Source organism: Kryptolebias marmoratus, linkage group LG10, assembly GCF_001649575.2.
Source record: "Kryptolebias marmoratus isolate JLee-2015 linkage group LG10, ASM164957v2, whole genome shotgun sequence".
Taxonomy (NCBI): Eukaryota; Metazoa; Chordata; class Actinopteri; order Cyprinodontiformes; family Rivulidae; genus Kryptolebias; species Kryptolebias marmoratus.
This window is the reverse complement of record NC_051439.1, coordinates 19,136,307-19,155,804: the sequence shown is the minus strand read 5'-3', so window position 1 is coordinate 19,155,804 and position 19,498 is coordinate 19,136,307. Positions and strand designations below refer to the sequence as shown.

General features: G+C 43.8%; 3 protein-coding genes and 1 long non-coding RNA gene across 5 annotated transcripts; 3 read left to right on the top strand and 1 right to left on the bottom strand.

The window, feature by feature from the left end:
• Positions 1-526: 526 nt before the first annotated feature.
• On the top strand, positions 527-5,129 carry LOC108241734 (transmembrane protein 151B). The gene is made up of 2 exons (XM_017426110.3): positions 527-701; positions 2,125-5,129. Exons 1-2 carry the CDS (start codon positions 624-626, stop codon positions 3,532-3,534), a joined length of 1,488 nt encoding a protein of 495 aa, XP_017281599.1. The 5' UTR covers positions 527-623; the 3' UTR covers positions 3,535-5,129.
• Positions 5,130-5,611: 482 nt separating this feature from the next.
• On the top strand, positions 5,612-7,815 carry mtres1 (mitochondrial transcription rescue factor 1). Its single transcript, XM_017426142.2, has 4 exons — positions 5,612-5,704; positions 6,717-7,170; positions 7,258-7,330; positions 7,409-7,815. The coding sequence occupies exons 1-4, from the start codon at positions 5,686-5,688 to the stop codon at positions 7,589-7,591; spliced, it is 729 nt and encodes a 242-aa protein (XP_017281631.1). The 5' UTR covers positions 5,612-5,685; the 3' UTR covers positions 7,592-7,815.
• A 309-nt stretch (positions 7,816-8,124) lies between these two features.
• bend3 (BEN domain containing 3) lies at positions 8,125-14,938 on the bottom strand. 2 transcript variants are annotated; one of them, XM_017426132.3, is made up of 4 exons: positions 14,786-14,938; positions 13,406-13,460; positions 13,144-13,322; positions 8,125-12,208 (listed from the first exon to the last, which is right to left on the bottom strand). In XM_017426132.3, exons 2-4 carry the CDS (start codon positions 13,455-13,457, stop codon positions 10,004-10,006), a joined length of 2,436 nt encoding a protein of 811 aa, XP_017281621.1. In that variant the 5' UTR covers positions 13,458-13,460; positions 14,786-14,938; the 3' UTR covers positions 8,125-10,003. The 2 variants fall into 2 exon arrangements, with proteins under 2 accessions (XP_017281621.1, XP_017281619.1); XM_017426130.3 differs by lacking the exon at positions 14,786-14,938 and adding an exon at positions 14,159-14,344.
• Positions 14,621-18,713, top strand: LOC119617393. Its single transcript, XR_005233622.1, has 2 exons — positions 14,621-14,753; positions 17,361-18,713. It is a non-coding gene; the product is annotated as an uncharacterized LOC119617393 (long non-coding RNA).
• Positions 18,714-19,498: the final 785 nt, after the last annotated feature.

Below are 19,498 nucleotides of genomic sequence, written 5' to 3'. Positions count from 1 at the left end.
CTAAAACCAGGGTTATTTACATGCTTTTCAATAAATATTAACGAGATTGGCCCTTGGCTAGGAGCAAGTTTTTAATTTTGTGTAACTGGGTTTGACACCCCTGCCTTTAGATGTTGGGGGTGACTCCCGGCTACTACCGCACCAGATTTCAGCTCAATGTGTGTGAAATGGACTAATTTAAAGCCCATTTTTGTGTTCTGTAAAGCCGCTTGGATGTGACAGTTACCTTGAATTGGATTAACTCCAAAAGTTAGACGATTATTTTCTTTGAGTTGCAGTAAAATCCGTCTGGTGATTTGTGAGATATTTTGCTGACAGACACAAGATCCTAGATTATCATCCACGCAGGTGTTTCCCCTTTAAATGTCAGATTTACAGCAGCCCCGGGGGCCCCCGCGGGCTCCGGACTCCTCCGTCCCCCCTGTCATCCTGCGCCCCTGACGGCCGAGGAAACCGCCTCCCCGCCGCCGGAATGATCCCATCCTTAGTCTGAGAAATGAACGGCAGCCGGGGATGAGAAGACGCTGCGGAGAAAAGTGGAGACGTGTCCTCTCCTTCCTCTCCTTCCTCTCCTTCCTCTCCCTCCTCTTCCTCTCCACGCCCTTGTCTCTGTCCACGGCATCATGTCTCCTCCGGCGTCCGCGGCCACGGCCAGTGAAAGCAGCACGACCACCGTCTTCGAGGAGGACAGCAGGGAGGAGGTGAGGTGTGGGGGGCTGGTTTCTAACAAAAAAAAAAATCCCCCTTTTTGTTTTTTCCGTTTCAGGTTTGGCGCAGAGGTTTGATGGTTCCTGCGCGTGCTGTGCGCGCAGGCTGCAGCACATCCACTGTAACGTTCAGCTTCATGTCTTTGTCTGCTGCTTTGGCATCAGGAAATCCCAACACTGGTGATAATCTTGGGCTAAAAGCTCAGGGAACATGTGGTTAGTTATTCAGGCAGCATCTCCACCTGCCTGTCACCTCCCAGGGCCTGCAGCTCAGCAGTCACCTGAAAAAAACACCTTTTAGAGCTAAATGACATGAAGAAGCCTGTTTTTTTCCTTTTTAAGAGCTGAAAACCTGCACTGCCTGTTTAATAATCCTCACCCTGATCCTGCAGGATAAAAACAACTGTGATTTACAATAAAATACAAAAAAAGGGTCATAAAAAACAACAGGTGAGATCCTGTTGAGGAGCTGGATGCCAGTTAACCGAAAGAAATGGGTAATTAAAAGCAAAAACAGGTAACTTTAACAAGACCTGATGTGGGTCGTTAAACACGAAGCCTGGGGTCTTGAGAGGATCTACAGAAGCCAATCGTATTTATAACAGATTCAGAGACATAAAAGCTACCATAAACGGACACTATTAATAATTAATGGTTGATGACGTTGGTTAAATGGCTTATTAGCAATCTGTGAATGCTTCAATCAGCAACATATGGGCTCAGAAATCCCTGATTTTTATATTCTTGGCGTCTAAAGCTGAGAAATTTGCAAACCGCTGCGCTAAAACATCAGAAAAAGACTAGAGAGCAAAACCAACTGATTCATTTGAAGACCGCTTTTATTGATTATTAAAGAAATAAGGGATGACCTAATACTCTCGAACATTACTGTACGTCCACGTGTGGTTTCTATGGGAAGAAAAATAAAGAAAAACACAAGTTAATGGCAGCAATATTTACAAAAACAAACATGGGGAGCAGAAAGAGTAAAGACAGCAGCAGAGGGAGGGAATGTGGTCAGTTTGTCCTCCAGCAGCAGAACTAAAGGAGAGCTGAGGAAACCCAAACCAACCCTAACTATAGGATTTATGTCTGAAAGCCTGGTCTTAAAAGTAGACGGGATGTCAGCTTCACAGACAGAAACTGGATGTTTGAGCCTGAGAACTGAACGCTCTGCCTCCTGTTCTACTTTTAGAAACTGTAGGAACCAGAAGTAAACCTGCAGTCTGAGAGCAAAGAGCTCTGCTGGGATAATATGGAAGAATAAGATCTTTAATAGAAGATGGAGCTCTGTTGTTGAGAGATTTGTATGTTAGGAGCAAGGTTTTAAATCTAGAAGTGATAAAATATGATTAAAGTGAGATTAAAGTTTAATTTAATGTTTTGTTTTGTTTTTTTCTCTCCTTTCTTTCCACAGCAGAGACCCCTGAAACAATCTCTGAGCAAGTCTTTGTGTCGGGAGAGTTTCTGGAAATGCCTTCTCCTGTCTGTTCTCATGTACGGCTGCATGGGGGTGATGGTCTGGTGCCAAGTGACCAAAGTGACCCGCCTCACCTTCGACAGCGCCTTCAAAGGGAAATCCATGATGTACCACGACAGCCCCTGCTCTGATGGGTACATCTACATCCCCTTGGCTCTGCTGGGCATGCTCTACCTGGTCTACCTGGTGGAGTGCTGGCACTGCCACGTGAAGAACGAGCTGCAGCACAAGGTGGACGTTGAGGGCATCTACGAGCGCATCCAAAGGATGCAGCAAGCCAAACCCTGCATCTGGTGGAAGGCCATCAGCTACCACTACGTGCGCAGAACTCGGCAGGTCACTCGCTACCGCAACGGCGACGCCTACACCAGCACCCAGGTTTACCACGAGCGCGTCAACACCCACGTGGCAGAGGCTGAGTTTGACTACAGTCACTGCGGGGTCAAAGATGTTTCCAAACAGCTCCTGGGCCTGGAGAAGTCTCCTCTTACAAAGATGCGCTTCACGAAGTGCTTTAGCTTCGCCAATGTGGAGTCGGAGAACTCGTACCTGACGCAGAGGGCGAGGTTCTTCACCGACAACGAAGGTCTGGATGATTACATGGAAGCCAGAGAGGGCATGCACCTGAAAAACATTGACCTGAAGGAGTACGTCCTGGTGCTCGCTGACCCCGAACGTCACCCCTGGTACCTGTCCCACTACGTCTTCTGGTTTGCGTCATTCCTCACGTTCTCCTGGCCTCTCAGGGTCTTCACCGAGTACCGCACTGCGTACGTCCACTACCGCGTCGAGAAGCTTTTTGGCCACGATTACCTCCCCGTGACCCCGTGTGACGACCGGCCTTACTGGCGCCGGATTCCCCGCGTCAACACCATCGACAGCACCGAGCTGGAGTGGCACATCCGCTCCAACCAGCAGCTGGTTCCCAGCTACTCCGAGGCTGGCCTGATGGACCTGGCCCAGTGTCCGTCCAGCTTCGGCGGGATCCGTCAGAACTGCGAGCGGTGCCACCGAGCCATCAGCTGCTCCTCCGTGTTCTCCAGGAGCGCCCTCAGCATCTGCACCGGCGCCAGCTCCCGCATCCCCTTCAGCAGCAGCCGCTTCTCCCTGGCGCGGCGCTACGGCTCCCAGAGGAGCTGCTTCTGGAGGAGCGGCAGCCTGGACGACCAGGAGAGCCCCAGCGAGAACACCCGCTGCCTGTCGGAGCTCCTCGCCACCGACGACGAGGAGCCTCCGCACTACGAAGACGCTCTCTGCTACCCCGTCCTCATCGTCCACTGCAGCGAGAACTGCCACAACCACAGGTCCTTCCACAGAAACGGCTCCTGCGTAGAGACGTCTTTATGACTGAACTGATGCATCTGTAGCATAAAAAAACACACTTTGGGGATCAGAAACAGCCTGAATGTTGGAGGCGTGAATCACCAAAGCAATAACAGTAGTTGACGGACGCAGATCAGAAAACCCAAACAAACCACATCAGATCAGCTTCCAGTGGAGACAAAGACTGTTACACCATCGCCATAACTGTGGAGATCTCCTGTGCATGAAAAGTGAAGCTGCAGTTACCTCATTAGACCGTTCCAGGAAGGGACAAGATTCGATATCTCGTCTTCTTTCACAACATTTCAGAAACACACACACACAAAAAAATAATATTGGTGCAGAATTTACTGAAAGAAACAAAAGGATTAAAGCAATAAAAGTGACAACAAATGTCCTCTCAAGTTAAAATCCGGAAGGAGGAATATTAAAATGTCGATGCTCACCAAACAGATAAATTACTGCTGATTGTGTGACAATTAAATGTCCTCGTAACTCAAAGAAAATGCTGTTATTTAACATTCAGATTGTGAATCAACGCAGTTCGTCTTTTACACCCTCAATCAGCAGGTGCTGTTTGTTTTGGTTTGTGCTTTTGCTTCAGAGATCAAGAAATCGGAGCAAAAGTTAATCAAATTGGCTCAAAATAAGACATAAAATTCCTTAAAATTGAACTAAACTTGTTATTGCATCATAATTATTCTGCATTTCTGCTTCAACACAAAAAAAAATCTGAAGGCTTGACTGTTGGTGCTACATGGCAGCTCGTGACAAATAAAAACATCACTGTTTTTTGTGTGTCTCAGTTTAACCTTAAACCTCCAGTGTTTAAATATTTTAACTCAGTGATGGTTTCTCAAAGCTTAATTGCTCATAAGAGATAAAAAAAAGATTCATTGTTTGAACATTTTGTCTTAAATTTCTGCAAAGTGCTGCCAGGACAAAGTCTATAACTGTGCTACAAACAGAAAAAAACTAATACTGGTTTACAGTGAATCCACAGAAAACCGTAAAAGAAAAAGTGAAAACTACAAACACGGCATGGGGGAAACGATGGAATATTAAAGGCCGTGCCTGAGTCCATTTGCATGATTTCTCTGTGCAGAAACTCTGTGTTCAGAACAATAAAACATTCATGAATGTAAACCACCAGCACGTTGACCCGATCCATGTCCAAAGGAATAACGCTCCGTTTTATTCCGTAAAATGATGACTTCACCCTCCGTGTGAGACATTTGTTACAGAGTGCACAAATGCTGCTGAGAGAGAGACTTTAAACGTTTCATTTGTGACTCCTATGAATGGATTTTACAGGCAGTATATGCAAACGTGTTGATGCACTGACATTTACACAAACATCATTATTTAATATTTTTACAAACATACCGTATGCATTCTGCCACATAACGTCTTGTATTATGCACACAAAGCAACTGGACAGGATAAGTTGTCTGAATATTGATGTAAATGGTTCACAAACGCATTAAAAAAATACTTTAAACTGTCATTGGTATTACAATGAAACGGGCTGTATCGATTACTGTTACCTTTCTAAAGTATGTATCCGAATTTATGCTGGAAAAATTTAAATTGCAATAAACATCCGGGGGTCCCCCCACTGTGTGGATCAAGACTGTTTTTTTTTTATCTTCTTAATTTTTTGCATTAAAGTGCTTTATAGTGACATACTCCTGGTTTAAACTGTCTTTAAAACTAATAATAATGTTGTTAATGATTATGTTAATAACAACAATGCTGACAGCTCTAGATGTCATTAGACCCTAATGTATAGAAAAAACAAATATACTCTAATAAAATAAAACAAACAGTAATCCAATGCAGTTAATCCAGGAGAATAAACCTCTTGTAATAGGAATAATCTTTGACTGCTTTGACATTCACCGCTTTAAACAAAGGTTTGCTGTAGAAAATTGAAAATTTCTAAACCACACAGACACCAATTTAATCTAATGATGTCAGGCTTTCTGAGCCTCATGAAAAGCTAGATCTTAAACATTTTATTTTACAGACAAATCATAAGAAAATGTAAGAAAACGAGACCCCAGTTTTTAGTTTGGGCCCAACATGTAGTTCTCCGCCCGGCCGACAGGTGGCGGTAAATTTAATCTGCTGCTGCCCGGAACCAAAACAGCAGAGTCGACGAAGAGCGGAGCTATGAGAGGTTACTCTTTAGGTGAGTGGGCCACAGAATAACATTTTAAACTCTTAAAATACATTACAACTGTTTATTTGCTTCTTACATTAACAGCTTGTGCGTGTTTGTTGCACATGAACCGAAACGCTGAAACGCGCGTGCGCTGTGGAGTAAAGTAAAGCTAGCCTCGACCTTTCCTTCCTATAATCTGAAATTTTAAACAGATTAATTTAACACTTGTCTGAGCACGAACGCTGTAGATTTTAAATGGAATTATCACGAGATGCGGCAAATTAAAAAAGACGCAACATAAACGAGACAAACGGTGATTTGTTGTTTTGACGGACCAGCTGAGACACAACTTCCGGTCACGTTTATTAAAAACAACTAAACCCCAATTTTGCGCATTTTGCGCCATTGTGGTTGTAGAGCACAAGCAGTGCCGCTGTGTTTTAATTACTGCAGAAACCGTTTTCAGGATTAGCGATACAAACTGGTCTTAAATCATAGGCAGGCTTTTATTTTGAAGGGAACGCTAAATGGCTATCTTGGCTAACTTCTTGTTATGGCAGCAGAAACTACATTTATCCATTTCTTTTAGATATTAAAACTAAAATAATAACAATGAAAAACGTTATACTATAGGCATTTCTATTAAGTTAGTTATATACATTTTCTGGCCAAAATAAAAGTACCTAGTTAACAAATACTGCAGGTACAATCTACTAAAAAAGGAAAATGTTTTTGTTGTCAACAAATTTTTAACCCCTAATTAATGAAGTGGGTGTGATTATTTTAACAAACATGTTTCTCCTCAAGAATAATTAAATCATGCAAACAAAAACAAAGGATATTGTGTAAACTAGTAAAGCTTGGATTAGAAAAACACTGTTCAAATAAATTGATCATAATTTGAGATTATTAAAAAAAATAGCTCTTCTTTTAAGAGTGAAAAGATAAACACTGTATTACAGAAATTAACTGGTAGCCACCCAGTGAAGATGATGTGCCGTAATTGTCATAAAGTTTTCTGAATCTTGCGTTTTTCCAGTGACCGGTTGGAATGCCAGCATGCAGAGTTTGGTGGTCCAGATGCTCGCCATGAGGCAGCTCGGGCGCTTGAACCCCCGGCACCTCCTGGCTACTGCCTACGGGTCGAGGCGTACAGAGTGGTGTCCCAGAACCATTCACATCCGGCAGCTCTGGGGGTGCTCTGCGTTCTCCGCGCTGGGCGGCCTCAGGCCTGCCCTCCGAGGCCGAGACGCCGTCAAGACCTGGTCCGTTCATCACCTGAGGTTTAAGAGCAAGAAGAAGGGCGCTTCCAGAGCCACCCAGGAGGAGGAGGAGGAGGAGGAGGAGGAAGAAGAGGAGGAAATCGACCCAGAGGACAGTGATTACGAAGATGAAGACCCGAGCTTACCTAAAGATTATAAAGATTTAGAGAAATATGTGCCGTCTCTTCGCTATGATGTTATCTTAAAGTCTGGACTGGATCTAGCGCGCAAGTGAGTCGTTATTTTTGGGGCAAAAAATAACGTTTTAGACGGATCCTTGTGGAGAAAAAAAAACAAAACTTCTTTTTGTTCCAACAGCAAAGTCGAGGACGCCTTCTACGACAACAAGCTGAGACTAAACGGACATAAGCTCATCAAGAAAAGTAAAACCGTGAGTGTTGCAAACAAACAAACAAAAACATCCTCCTAATCTCCCAACTTTTAACTCCTGTTTCTGCCGCCCGTCCAGGTCAGCTCCGAGGACACCCTGGACCTCGTGGTGTCGGAGGACTACCAAAACAAAAAAGTCACAGTGATGAGAGTCGTCTTCAGGAAGATTTTAGGGAAATCTAGTGACAAAGAAAAACACAAAGTCTCCTTAAGACGATGGAAAAACCTGGAGCTTTCCAGGGACGAAGCGTTTAAGTCATGAACTTATATTTAAGGGAATTATTGAACATAAGAAGGGCGGAATTAAATAAGTTTAGCATTTTGGACCTACAGGGGTTTAATGTTTATACCTCAGACAGTAATAAATGGGAGAAACGATTAAATCTGTACAGTTTTACTGTCTGTTCTGCTAATAACCATACATGTTAAGGTTGACAACTCTTTAATTTGATGTCCTTGCTTATTAAATTCTGGTTTGCTGTCTGCTCTTTTGGTTTTTTATTCTCACACATCTTTTTTGCTCTTACTGTACCATATATACCTTCTGATCCGCCTATTATCTTTACAATTTGACAATTTGCTCCCAAGGAGCCAAAATGTTACAAAAACCATTGAAAAATAAAGTGACTGGCAGGTATTTGAGTAAAAAACATTAAAAGACCTTCAGAAACCTTGACTAAAAACAGTTAAAAAGGTGTTTCTGTACGTCACTACAGAGCTGAATTAACACTTTTACCCTCTGGATGTTGCTAATACAGAATGAATAAAAGCAGAATACCAACAGGAGCACATTAGTTTATTATAACTTTTATTAGAAATGAGTTACCATGATCCATCGTCATGTTAAATTATTTGTATAATATAAACTTCTATAAGAAGGCTTAACATACAGACAAGTTCAAGAATATTTAGGTAGAGAACAATATGTCTGCTTCTGTACACAACAAGGAAATTTAAATTCAGTGATTAGAGTGTGGACTTCTCTTAATTCAAGGAGTTTCTAACAAATGTTGCGTTTTGGAAATTATACGAGATGGAAAATTAGGTATTACTTAAATATGATTAAACTGATATGATTTATTTTTCTGGTGAAATTCTTTGTTAACGTTTAGATTCTCAGTACAGATGAATTATGACCCAAATCACCCCTTAAACTTAGTCAGATATGTGGAACCAGAACAGAACGCAAGGCGAGTGTCTTAAGAACATCCCGACGGAGAACCAAATATTTAATTACGTCATCTCCTCGTTCTTCCTGTCCTGAAGGCTGGGATTATTCTCCGCTGGCTCTGATGGCTGAAGAAGCTAAAGGTAGAACACAAGCTAAAAGCTATCAGGGGCTACATGTAGCAAGATGTTGGGTAAAAGTAGCAAAAGAGCATAGAGAAGCTATAAGAAGCAGAAGGCTAGCTACAAGTAACAATGGTTGGCAAGAAGCTGAACAGTAGGTTAGAAATAAAAGGCTAGCTAAAAGCAATGAAAAGGTAGCTAGAAGCTAAAATTAGCAAAAGGCTAGGTACAAGTAACGGAATGGTAGCTAATAGCAGAATGGTAAGTAAAAGCTATAAGTAGCAAAAGGCTAACTAAGTAACAGAATGGTAGCTAAAACTAGCAAAATGTTAGCTAGAAGCTAAAAGTTGCAAATTGGTAGCTATAAGGTTTAAGCAAAAGGCTAGCTAAAAGTGACATTAGTAGCTAGAAGTAGAAGAACGGTAGGTAAAAACTAAAAGCAGCAAAAGGCTAGCTACTAGCTAAAAAAACAAATTGGTAGCTATAAGCAAAAGGCTGGCTAAAAGTAGCAGAACGATAGGTAAAAACTAGCTAGCTTCTACTAGCTAAAAGAAGCAAAATGATAGCTAAAAGTAGCAAAAGTCTAGCTACAAGCTAAAAGTAAAAAAAGGCAAAACCAGAAGAAGTCTGTTGCAGCAGATTACAAAGAGCACTGAGCTGTGGAGGTGGATCTTAATGCGTCTCTACAGAGAAAAGATTTCCAAATACAGTTACATATTTTGAAAAGTATAAAAGTTCCAAAACCCACAGCACCCGTCTCCTGAATGAGCTAAATGTTTTGACACAAAGATGGCTAAATTAGCACAGCGTGTGCAGAGGTAGAGTCCAAACAAAAGTATGAAAAAATAACTGAAAGCTTGTTATTTAGCAGAATGTAATATTTTCGGTGAAACTCGTTGAATTAAACCACACTCGTCCTCGGTTTAAACCCGTCGTTGTGTAAACGAGCAGAATCTGAGAAGTGTTCCCGTCCAGATATTCCCCAACCTGCCTGTAAGTAGATTGTTGTTAGAACAGTGGTGGCACGATGCTACATCAGTCAACGCTACGGAAACATGTCACACATCACCGTCATCAGACAAACTGCGGGACGTAGTTTTAGCGACTATCATGGTTATTGTTTTTTTAAGGCTACAGAATGTGTTAAACTAACAGCTCTGGGCTTTTAAACAGGAGCAGCTGAACCTCTTTAAATCCAGAAAGAACAAAACTACCTAAACTAGAACGTCTGCAGCTGTTGACAAAAGGTGACACGGGGCGAGGACATTAAAATAACAGCTTGGCTTCATCCTACATCGGATAGTTTTTTTTTTAAGTCCACATGATTTCAGCTTTTATACTGGAAGATATTTAAGAACAGGAAGTGCTGACTGGCTGCAGGACACTAGGAGACAGTGTTTGACCTCTTGGCCTTTTTGAGGATGTCACACTTCTTGCGGTTGGGGCGCCGGCAGCGCTCGTCGATGCTCGGCACACATTCGTAGTGCCACACCTCCTCCATCTTGTCCACAGGGTACACGGCCTCCACGTAGTGCCGGATCAGCCTGAGCCGCACCGGGTCGAGCTGCTTCTTATTGCAGGCGCCCGAGTGGTTGTACTGCAGCCGCAGGTTCTCCGCGGTGAAGAGCTCGGGGAAGAGACGCACCAGCAGGCGGGCGGCGAAGTTCCCCACGGAGAGGCTCTGCTGGACAATCTCCCGCACCTCGGTGTCCGACAGCAGGTAGGCGGAAGGAACGGGGAAGTCGGGGCTGGAAACAGTCAGCTTGTCGAGGGGAATCTTACAGAAATCTTTGCTGCTTTTCTCAGGAGGTAAAGTCGGAATATCCAGATCCTCCCTCATGTTGTCTGGATTAAGCTGGTTAATCTGGCAGAGGAAGTCCTGCTCTGAATCCTGACCGTACACCTTTCGCTGCTGCATGTAGGACCTCCTCTGCTCCGTGTCGCGCCTCCTGCACCTCTCGTCCAGCTTCCCCACGAATTCCAACATCCACACTCGATCGTTCTTGGCCTGGGGGTAGACCAGCTGCACGTAGTGGCGGATCAGATTGACACGGACGGGGTCCAGCTGCTTCTTCCCAAGAGAACCGCTGCAGTTGTACTGCTTCCTGGCGTTCTCATGGGTGAACAGCTCAGGGAACATGAGCACCAGCAGCCGGGAGGCGAAGTTGCCGATGGACAGGCTGCATTCGTAGTTGCTCCTCAGCTGCTCTCTGGACAAAATGTACTCCTGGGGAACAGCAAAGTCAGGGGGAGGAATCTCCAGGTTTTCAAAATCCACTGGCGAGAACAGCGACTTCTTGGACTTGCGGTGTGGTCTGTCACAGTCGCCCACTTCTGGAGCCCTGCTGACAGACACGTCTTCAGGAAGGCTCAGGTCGTAGCCCTCACAGGTCAGATTGTCCGATTCACTCCCGTTGCCATTACTGTGTGGGCTCTCGAGAGCATCTTCCACGTGCTGGATGCACGCCTGAAGCCAGCTGTCCTCAGGCACGTCGGGAAAATTAGCTTCCATGTACCTCCGTATGATTTCCATCTTGTCGGAATCCAGAATGTTGGAGCCTTCTGGCATTTTCCCTTCCTGGAAAACGTCAGGGAAGAGACGATGCATGAGAAAGATCACAAAGTCCTCGGGGGAGGAGAACTCATCCAGCTCCTCTGTGGTTTGTGCGTTTAAGGCAGCGTCTGACCCCGATAGGCTGCTCTGCTGGTTATCCACAGATATGTGCTCCTCCTGACCCTGCTCGTTAATGAAACAATAAGTCTGAGGACGCTCCGCTTTCACCCCGGCACCCGTGTCCGGCTGCTTCTTCGTCAGCCGAGCGCTCTCCATGTCCCTCTGCGTCCAGAAGCGGTTAAAGAAGTCGTTGATCTGGAGGAGGCACTCCTCCTGCCACACGCTGTTGTTTTTCACCGCAGGGTAGCAGACCTCCACGTAGTTCCGGATCAACTGCAGATGCAGAGACTCCAGAGTCCTCCGGCTAGCCAGGCAGTCATGGGAGCACTCCTTGGCTTTGAACAGCTCCGGGAAGAGATGCACGAGCAGCTGACAGCCGAGCTCCCCGGCGCTGGACGTGTGCTCCGTCAGCTGATTCAGTTCGTCGTTGGTTAGCAGATACTCCGGGGGCGGCTGGAAGTCTGTCACCTTCCCGGCTGGTTTTATCTGCTTCTTTATCCGCATGACTTCCAGGGTTAACAAGTCCACTTTGCTGTGCAGCTGAGTCATGCTCGAGTTCAGGGTGTTTAGGATGAAAAACATTTTCTCAATCAGAGGGTAAAGGCTGGAGTCTGCCACTGACATTTGGCCTGAGGGGTCCGAGGCGGCGAAGGTTTCCCCCGGACCGTTCTGCTCCGGACTCTGGAGCCGCGGCGGGAGGACGCTGCTGAAGCCGAGCTGACTGAAGCTGTTGTGACCGACCTGCTGCTCCAGGTTCGGCGTGTTCCTCTTGTCTGAAATCCTGTGGGAGATGCTGAAAAGAGGCTTTCTGTAGGAGAACCTGGATCTCTCCTGAAGGCGCTCGCCCGTTTCTCCAGCTGTGGTGAGGCAGAGAGCCTCGTGTCTGCTGCCTTCATCCACCGAGCACGGCCTCACCTAGAAAGATAAAGAACCAGTTCAATAAGCAACAACAGATGGTTTTAGACACACCTCACACTTTATTTATTTTATATTTCGCTTCTGAAGAGTCAGACCTTCTTATCTCTTAAAATGTTCTCGATCAATAAATCTTCAGCTTTTTGAGGGTCGGTCAAAGTTGTTTTTTTTTTTTTACATTAGTTGTTTTCCCCAATCACTACATTTTCTGAAAAATAAAAAAGTAGCTTTTAGCTGTCATTTTGTAATACTAGCTATCGTTCTGCTCCTTTTAGCCTGGGTGCTACTTTTAGCTTTTAGCTACAGGTTTGCTAAATTTAGTCTTTTACTCACTGTTTTGTTAATTTTAGTCTTTAGCAGTGATTTTACTCCTTTAAGCTTTTAGCTATGGCTTTGCTAAGTTTAGCGTTTCGCTACAGTTATGCTAATTTAGCTCTTAGTTGCTGTTTTGCTAATTTTAGCTTTCGTTCTGATTTGGAGCTTCGTTTTGAGGCAGCTTGCCACAAAAACACAACTTGTTGCCAATTTTTATTTGAATGAAAAGTAGCAGAAAACGGCATTTTAGCACCAAAAAAAGACTCGTTAAGCTAAAACTGTAGACATTCCCGTTTGTCTGCTGGGAATTGTAGTTTTGGACCCGACGGTTGTTTTGTCACCAACTAGATCAGTTCTGTAAAAAACAAACGTGATACTGAGAGATGCCGTTTTTTTTTCCCGTCCCGCAGCACTTTGATGATCACTTTGTTCGGCACGTTATTTTAAGCCTCTCAAGCTTAAAATAGTTTAGCGTTTTGCTGATTTAACTCCTAACAGACGTATTTTCACAGACTGTCAGACTGTCAACTTGGACTAGTTGTTCTCTGAAAAAGGTCAGAAGTCCTGCTGATCCGGAGCATCAAGGCTTCAGGAGTAAAACTGATCCGATCTGATCTTACCTCACCGGAGACTCGGGCTCTCTTGCTGCCGGCTGACTGATGAGCACCGGGGCCGATTTCTGCCGACGACCTTTTGTTGACCTCCTGGGCCCCAGGGGCTCCTCCTTCTCGCCTTCGAGGTGGCTCACAGACAGCGAAGTCTTCTTCCTCCTCCTTAACGTCCCGGACCTGCACGCGTTCTGTGGAGAACCCAGAGATCAGGCCAAATGAATGTGGCGACACCACATTACAGCCGGGGGGGAGGCGAGAGGGCGGGACTCACCTTTTTCAAGCATCGCTTCATCTGAAATCTCTCCATGCTCACAGGAATTCATAGCCTGGGAAAGAGATAATAAAAAAAAAAACGCATCACGCCGCTGCGCTTGGCTCTAAACTACGTGGCAAATATATCAAACGGCTGATTTTACAGTTAATTATAAAGATATGTTGGGATTTCAGAACGTCAGGCTCGGTGTTGTCACAAGTTACAACGCTGATATGTCAACACGGGGCAAGTTGTTTATTTTTAAGTCTTAATAACTCGGGACGTTATTGTTTTACACTTCTGTCACCATTTTTTGTCTGACCCTAAACAGAGCTCCTGACATATTGAGCAAATATTTATAAAAAACAGTGTTTTGGTGCAACACAAGGGTACAAAATTCTTGCAAAAAAGGAGGTTATAAGCCAAAGCTGAAGCTGAAACTTTATGATTTATGGTTCTTTTTAATTAAGGACACAATGCATAATTACAATAAGCATTAATTCTCCAAGAAAGGTTAAAGTGTCACTAACCTTTGTGCCACAATTTGTTTTGGTAAATAAACAAATTATACATCAAATCGGACAGATTTCTCACTTTTTTCACCCAGGATGTTTCTCACAGCTACAGGACTTACGGTTTTCCTTCAAATCCCCCCAGAACGCAGACCTCGCTCCCATAGACTGTTGTCTTATAGCTCAAAATGTTTTTTTTTTTTTTTTTTTTTAAACTTCTCACATACCTTACACGAAACACTTAAAAACGGTTCCTCACCATTCAGGAGCTTCTAAGATTCGACTTGTTGTTTCCGCCCCGAGCCTTACTTTCTGTCTGCCTGTCACCGGCTTGGCTGTTTTGGAGTGAGAGAATGCGGGTGTGCGGTTACCATGGTGACCAAAACAAAAAAAAACGAGCAGCCTGAATTCAACACTGTAGCACGTGACCCGTTTCCTTCCATTTAAATCCAAACAAACTAACGTTTTTATGTATTTATTTTTTGTAACGGTATTGTGACAGTTACCGGAAACACGTGAGCAGCCGGTGTGTGTGTTTTCTTCAGGTTTGTTTGTGTTCCGCAGGATAAACGGAGGTGATTTTTCAGCTACTTCCTCATTCCTCCGCCCAGTAAACCGCTTCGACCCGAACGCACAGCCGAGCCGAGCCGAGCCGACCCGAGCGTCGCGTCGCTCCACCGAACGTCCCCGACAAGGTTAACGATCCGGATTGGCGTTCGGCGTCGGAGCCGGGCTCCTCCACCTCCGTTGCGTGTTGTTTTAGAAATCACAAGGATGTCACCCCTCTCTCCACCACCACCACCATCACCGCCGCCACACTCCCGTGATCTCTTCCCCTCTCGGTTAAATTAACGGTAAGCGCGCGTGACCGGCGGTTGGGACTCACCCTTTCGCTTCCTTGTCATCCTTCAGGGCCGTTCGGGAAGCGGCGGACATGTCTGCGGGCTGTCGCGGTAGTTTTTCGGGAGGTGACTGCCGTCTTGTTGTTAATGTTTTGTTTTGTTTTCTTGCTTTTTTTTTCTCGCTCGTCTTCTCGGCTGTCTCGCGTGAAGTGACGCTGTCAGCGCGCGCCCCGCCGCGTCGCTTCCAAAAGGCGGTGGGAATTTCGGCTCCTTTTTCGCGAGCCGTTTGAAATGACTCGATTCACCCAAACATAAAGAATCGATTCTTTTTGGCTCCTATGTTAGCTCTTTACTCAAGAGCTTCTAACCTTATTTATATTTTAATGAGTAAGCCAAAATTAGATTTTTAATTATAGAAAAAAAACCAAAGAAAAATACAATTACAGTGGTCACTGCTAAATAGTGGAATTGTATGGAACCCCATTTCTGCCACATTAATGAAAAATAAAATATCCTTTAAGTCATAATTATAAGGTAATATCTCATAATTGTGAGATGTATCTTATGCTATCTCATAAATCTTATAAATATGACTTTGACATGTGACTTACTATTTTAAAATAATGATTTAGCATCTCATTTTTATGATTATCTCGGAATATCTAATATTTATCTTACACTAAGTCATAATTGGGACTCATGCGGGCAAAATGAATTGGAATGAGCACAGGTTGGAGTGCTAAAAATGTGAAAAATTTGCCGTAGTTAAGATTTGTGTAAAAAAAATTATGTCTTTAAAGTCACTACTTAGTGATTCCAGTAACTAAAGTAGCATATAATCTTTTAACTCCACATTTAAATGAAACTTTTCTGACAGGTATGCCTTTATATCGCAGGTCTGATAAATGAGTCGGTACGTTGAGTCTGCTCGGTCTCAACCGCACACTTCTGAACAGTTCATGAAAGAAGAACGGAGTATAGACAAAAATACCTTAAAATGTGTTATTACACCACTTTTAGGTGTAGTCTTTTTAATCTGTTTTACACCTCAATGATTTTAGAAACTAGTATTACGATCTACTTTCCAAAAAAGCTAGTTAAACTCTGTAAAATGTGAATTAAATAATGCTTAACAAGTAAAAAAGACTTTAAAATTTCTAATTATTTCATAATAGCACAAAGAGATGATAAAGGTTTTTTAATTTTCTTGTTTCATTTGCTGATTTAAACTTGCAACCTTGTCTCAAAGCAGATTTGGATTTCTGAAAACAAATGTTTACAACTTAATTACTTTTAATCATTTTTAAATCATCAGAGCAGAGAAATTACACAATAAGACAATTAGAGTAGCTAAATAAGTGTTATAACAGAGTCTGATATGTTTTATCGTTTTATTTAAGGTATCTAAATCTGGGTTATTTCTTTATTTTCATTTTTTACTGTTCTGGATTTAGACTGGAAACCCTTTCAGCTGTAAAATAATCTCAGATATAAAGATGATACTTGAAGCTTTTTTCTGTTTAACTTTTTATCCAGGAGGTTCTGGTGATATGGTCAGAAGAAACCTTCTTACACTCCTCATCTGTTAAAGGTTTTCAGGTCAAAGAGAAGTTTGTGGAAGTGATGCTTCTTCCTAAAGAGGATAATCAAATGGACAACAGCGCCCTCATGTGTCCAAAAAGCAGAGCTACATGTGAATGAACTCCGACTTACCTGGAGTGTCTTCTGTGTGTGCATTCACCTGGGTTTTATGACCCTTTTAGGACCTCTTTTTTGGTGTGATTAAACCAAAACCCAGTTTCTAAAATGGTGGAACATAATTTCTGGGTTTAGGAAGGTCAGGGTTAGGCTATAGAACTGAGTGGAAGTCGATGTAATGTCCTAAAAGGACATTTTTGTGAATCATACAGGTTTTTTTTTTTCAGCTCATCTGTTTGCGTTGAATCATATCAGAGCCTTGTCGTCCCGATCAGCACACGGATCCCAGAGTTCAAAGGTCACAGAGCCCAGACATTTGCTGTTAAACATTTCTGCCTCGCAGCTGGGAGCGTCTCAGGGAAGCGATTAAAGAGCAGAAACCGTGAGGCGTTTTTTAAAACCCTCTGAAGCCAGGAGGCCTCCCCCCAAAAAACCCTGATCCTGTGTTCATCACGGGGCACTTTGAGCGGCCGACACTCCGTCTGCAGCCACAAATATGTCGACGGTGTAACAAGACAACGTGTGGCTCTCATTATTTGGCTAATGAGCCGTCTCCATGGCAGTCTGATCTGTCAGCCAATGAAGCGAGCAGCTTCTGAGCAGGAGCCGGGGGAGAGGAAAGGAGGGGGGCCTTCACGTGGCCCAGGGTCAACCAGGCGGCAGCATGGGATAAGGGGCCGGCGAGCAGCACTTAACACGGGGAAGGAGCTCGTTAAAGTGTCATTTTTGTCCAATATGCTCGTCGGTGTCGAAGAGGCCAATCAGCCATACTGTTCCCATCTCAGGAGAATGACTTTCATCCATCACTGTCGGCTCTATGATGATATTAGCAGGTGTTTACTGATGGGCCATTCACAGGAAGACAAATGGAGGCTCTAACGGCCCCCCACGCTCTCATTCACTCAGTCATTTTACATACAGGCTTCTCCCTAATGGGGCCACAGTCAGGAGGCTGCAGCAGACCTGTTCCCGCGCGCGCTCCTGAACGAAGCAAAGCGTCACTTCAAACACCCAGGGCTGATTATTCACAGGGACTTTCATCACGTCAGGCTGCAGGTGAGGATTAGTGCATTAAAAAATCTGCAGAGAACGGAATTATTTCAGGTCTCAGAGGTAATAACATCTTTAAACTCGGTCAAAGAGTGCAGTAAGCTGTTTGCAAACAAATAATCCAAACCTGACATCTGTAAAAGGTCTCTTATTCTGGAAAAGTGAGAGTCTACAAAGAAATTTGAGGATTTTAAAGCATTGTATAAGTTATATCCTTCATTATTAGTTAAAGAAAGTCTATCCTTCCTCACGTCGTTCGTTAAACTCCCCTCATCTAAATAAATACTCAATATTTTTTAAATCCCAAGAATCCACAACTGAAAGAGAGTAACCTGTTCATCGAATTATTAACCATTTCCTTCCTTTACAGCAAACCCTTTTGGAGGTACTTGTGAAGTTTTATAAACACAAGTGGTTTATTTTGGGGGAAAAAAAATGGCTTTTAAAAAGGTTTCAGATCCTTAAAAAAAACATCATGTCATGTAAATATAAAAACAAAGATGTGTCTGATAAATCGGGCTTCTCATCCTTTAAATCAGTGCAGATTTATTAGACTGTTTATATAACCAAACGAAGGGATTTAACACACAAAATGGTATTTTTAAAAATAAGGAGCCACTTTTAGAGGGAAAAAGTTTGTTAGATTAAACCATCTGCTGAAAAACTCAAACTTTCAGTACATTTTTAGGTTTGCAAACCCAATTCTAGCTCAATTTTAGGTGCTTTAGTTGATAAAAATCCCAAATAAAGGCATTAAATTCATGAAGCCATCCTATAAACCGGTTATGTTCGTCACTACGGGTAAAACTAGATATATTAAATGTTTAAAAGATGCTTTCAAACCAGTCACATTTGTCAGGAGGGGGGAAAAAAATCTGAATTAAATAAGTTTGGTTTAAGTGACTAAATGTTTCTGTGCCGTTTTTGGAGGCTTGTTGTTTTATTTGTAGAACGCGACCACAAAGGATGGAGCGAAACATCCAACCTCGGAGCGGACGAATTCCCGTGAAGCGTCGCAGCAAACAGACAGTCTGTCCCCGGCGGTGTTTACACGAAGGCGTAATGGAACCGACTGGAATTACAGCTCCGCCGGGAACACTGACGCTCCTGTTTTGGACGTAAACTTCCAGCTTTGCCAACTTTCAGGACACCCTAAACTCTCAAACCAGAAGCAAACAGGGAGTCGGGTTTCTGCCGAGCGGCGTATTTATAAAAAAAAAAAAAGAGGGGGGGAAGCTTCTTGTTTTTTAATCACTCTGTTTTGGATTTCAGCTTCACGGGAGATCTCAGACAGATTAAGGCAGGCAGCAGAGAGCTTCACAGCTGCTTCCACTGAGAAAAGTTTGTTTAGTGACTGTATTTGTCATTCTGGATGTGTCCCAGCCGCTCTCCTTGTTTGGTCCTTTTAATTTTCCATGTAGCTTTCCTCGTGTCCCCTCACGGCGAGGATGAATATTTCATCAGGAGCCCGAGGCGTTTCCTGGCCCAAGGAGCACCTCGCTGTGCCCAGGAAGCCGAAAACACAGGAGGAGGTGGACGTACAGCCCGGCTACGGCTCGATTCTGAAACGCTTCTTCATCGGTCGCCATCGTTTCTCGTCTCCCCTCACCTCCGGTCTGCGCCGACGCAGCTCTGCCTTTCGTTTCCTGGTCACGTAATTACATCTAACGAGCGAGCAGCAAACAGGCTCTGTGTAGGTGCTTCCCCTTTTTTAACGGACAAGAAAAGGAGCAAACTGCAAAGTTTCCTCACAGCGGCAGGAGGCCTGGAGACACAAACACAGATGCAGGAATAAAGGAAGCTTCTACAGCTCATCGCATGAAAACCCAACCAGCAGCACATCATCTGGGAGCCATAAAATGTGCTGCAAGTCTTTGAAATGGATGTGAAAGGGTTAACTCTGACCTGCGAGGACATGCAGGAGGGACTGTCAGAGACTCACCAACAGCTTATCCAAAGGAATCTGAGAAAAAGCTGCTTTCACTCCTCTGGAACCCGAACGCAACGCC

Coding starts and splice junctions, on each gene's coding strand:
- bend3 (XM_017426130.3), bottom strand. Junction 13,323..13,405: donor TGAAGCGATGCTTGAAAAAG/GTGAGTCCCGCC, acceptor GGTTCTCCACAG/AACGCGTGCAGGTCCGGGAC. Junction 12,209..13,143: donor GAGCCCGAGTCTCCGGTGAG/GTAAGATCAGAT, acceptor TTATCTTTCTAG/GTGAGGCCGTGCTCGGTGGA.
- mtres1 (XM_017426142.2), top strand. Junction 7,171..7,257: donor GGACTGGATCTAGCGCGCAA/GTGAGTCGTTAT, acceptor TTGTTCCAACAG/CAAAGTCGAGGACGCCTTCT. Junction 7,331..7,408: donor TCATCAAGAAAAGTAAAACC/GTGAGTGTTGCA, acceptor CCGCCCGTCCAG/GTCAGCTCCGAGGACACCCT.
- LOC108241734 (XM_017426110.3), top strand. CDS start 624: ATGTCTCCTCCGGCGTCCGCGGCCACGGCCAGTGAAAGCAGCACGACC. Junction 702..2,124: donor AGGAGGACAGCAGGGAGGAG/GTGAGGTGTGGG, acceptor TTCTTTCCACAG/CAGAGACCCCTGAAACAATC.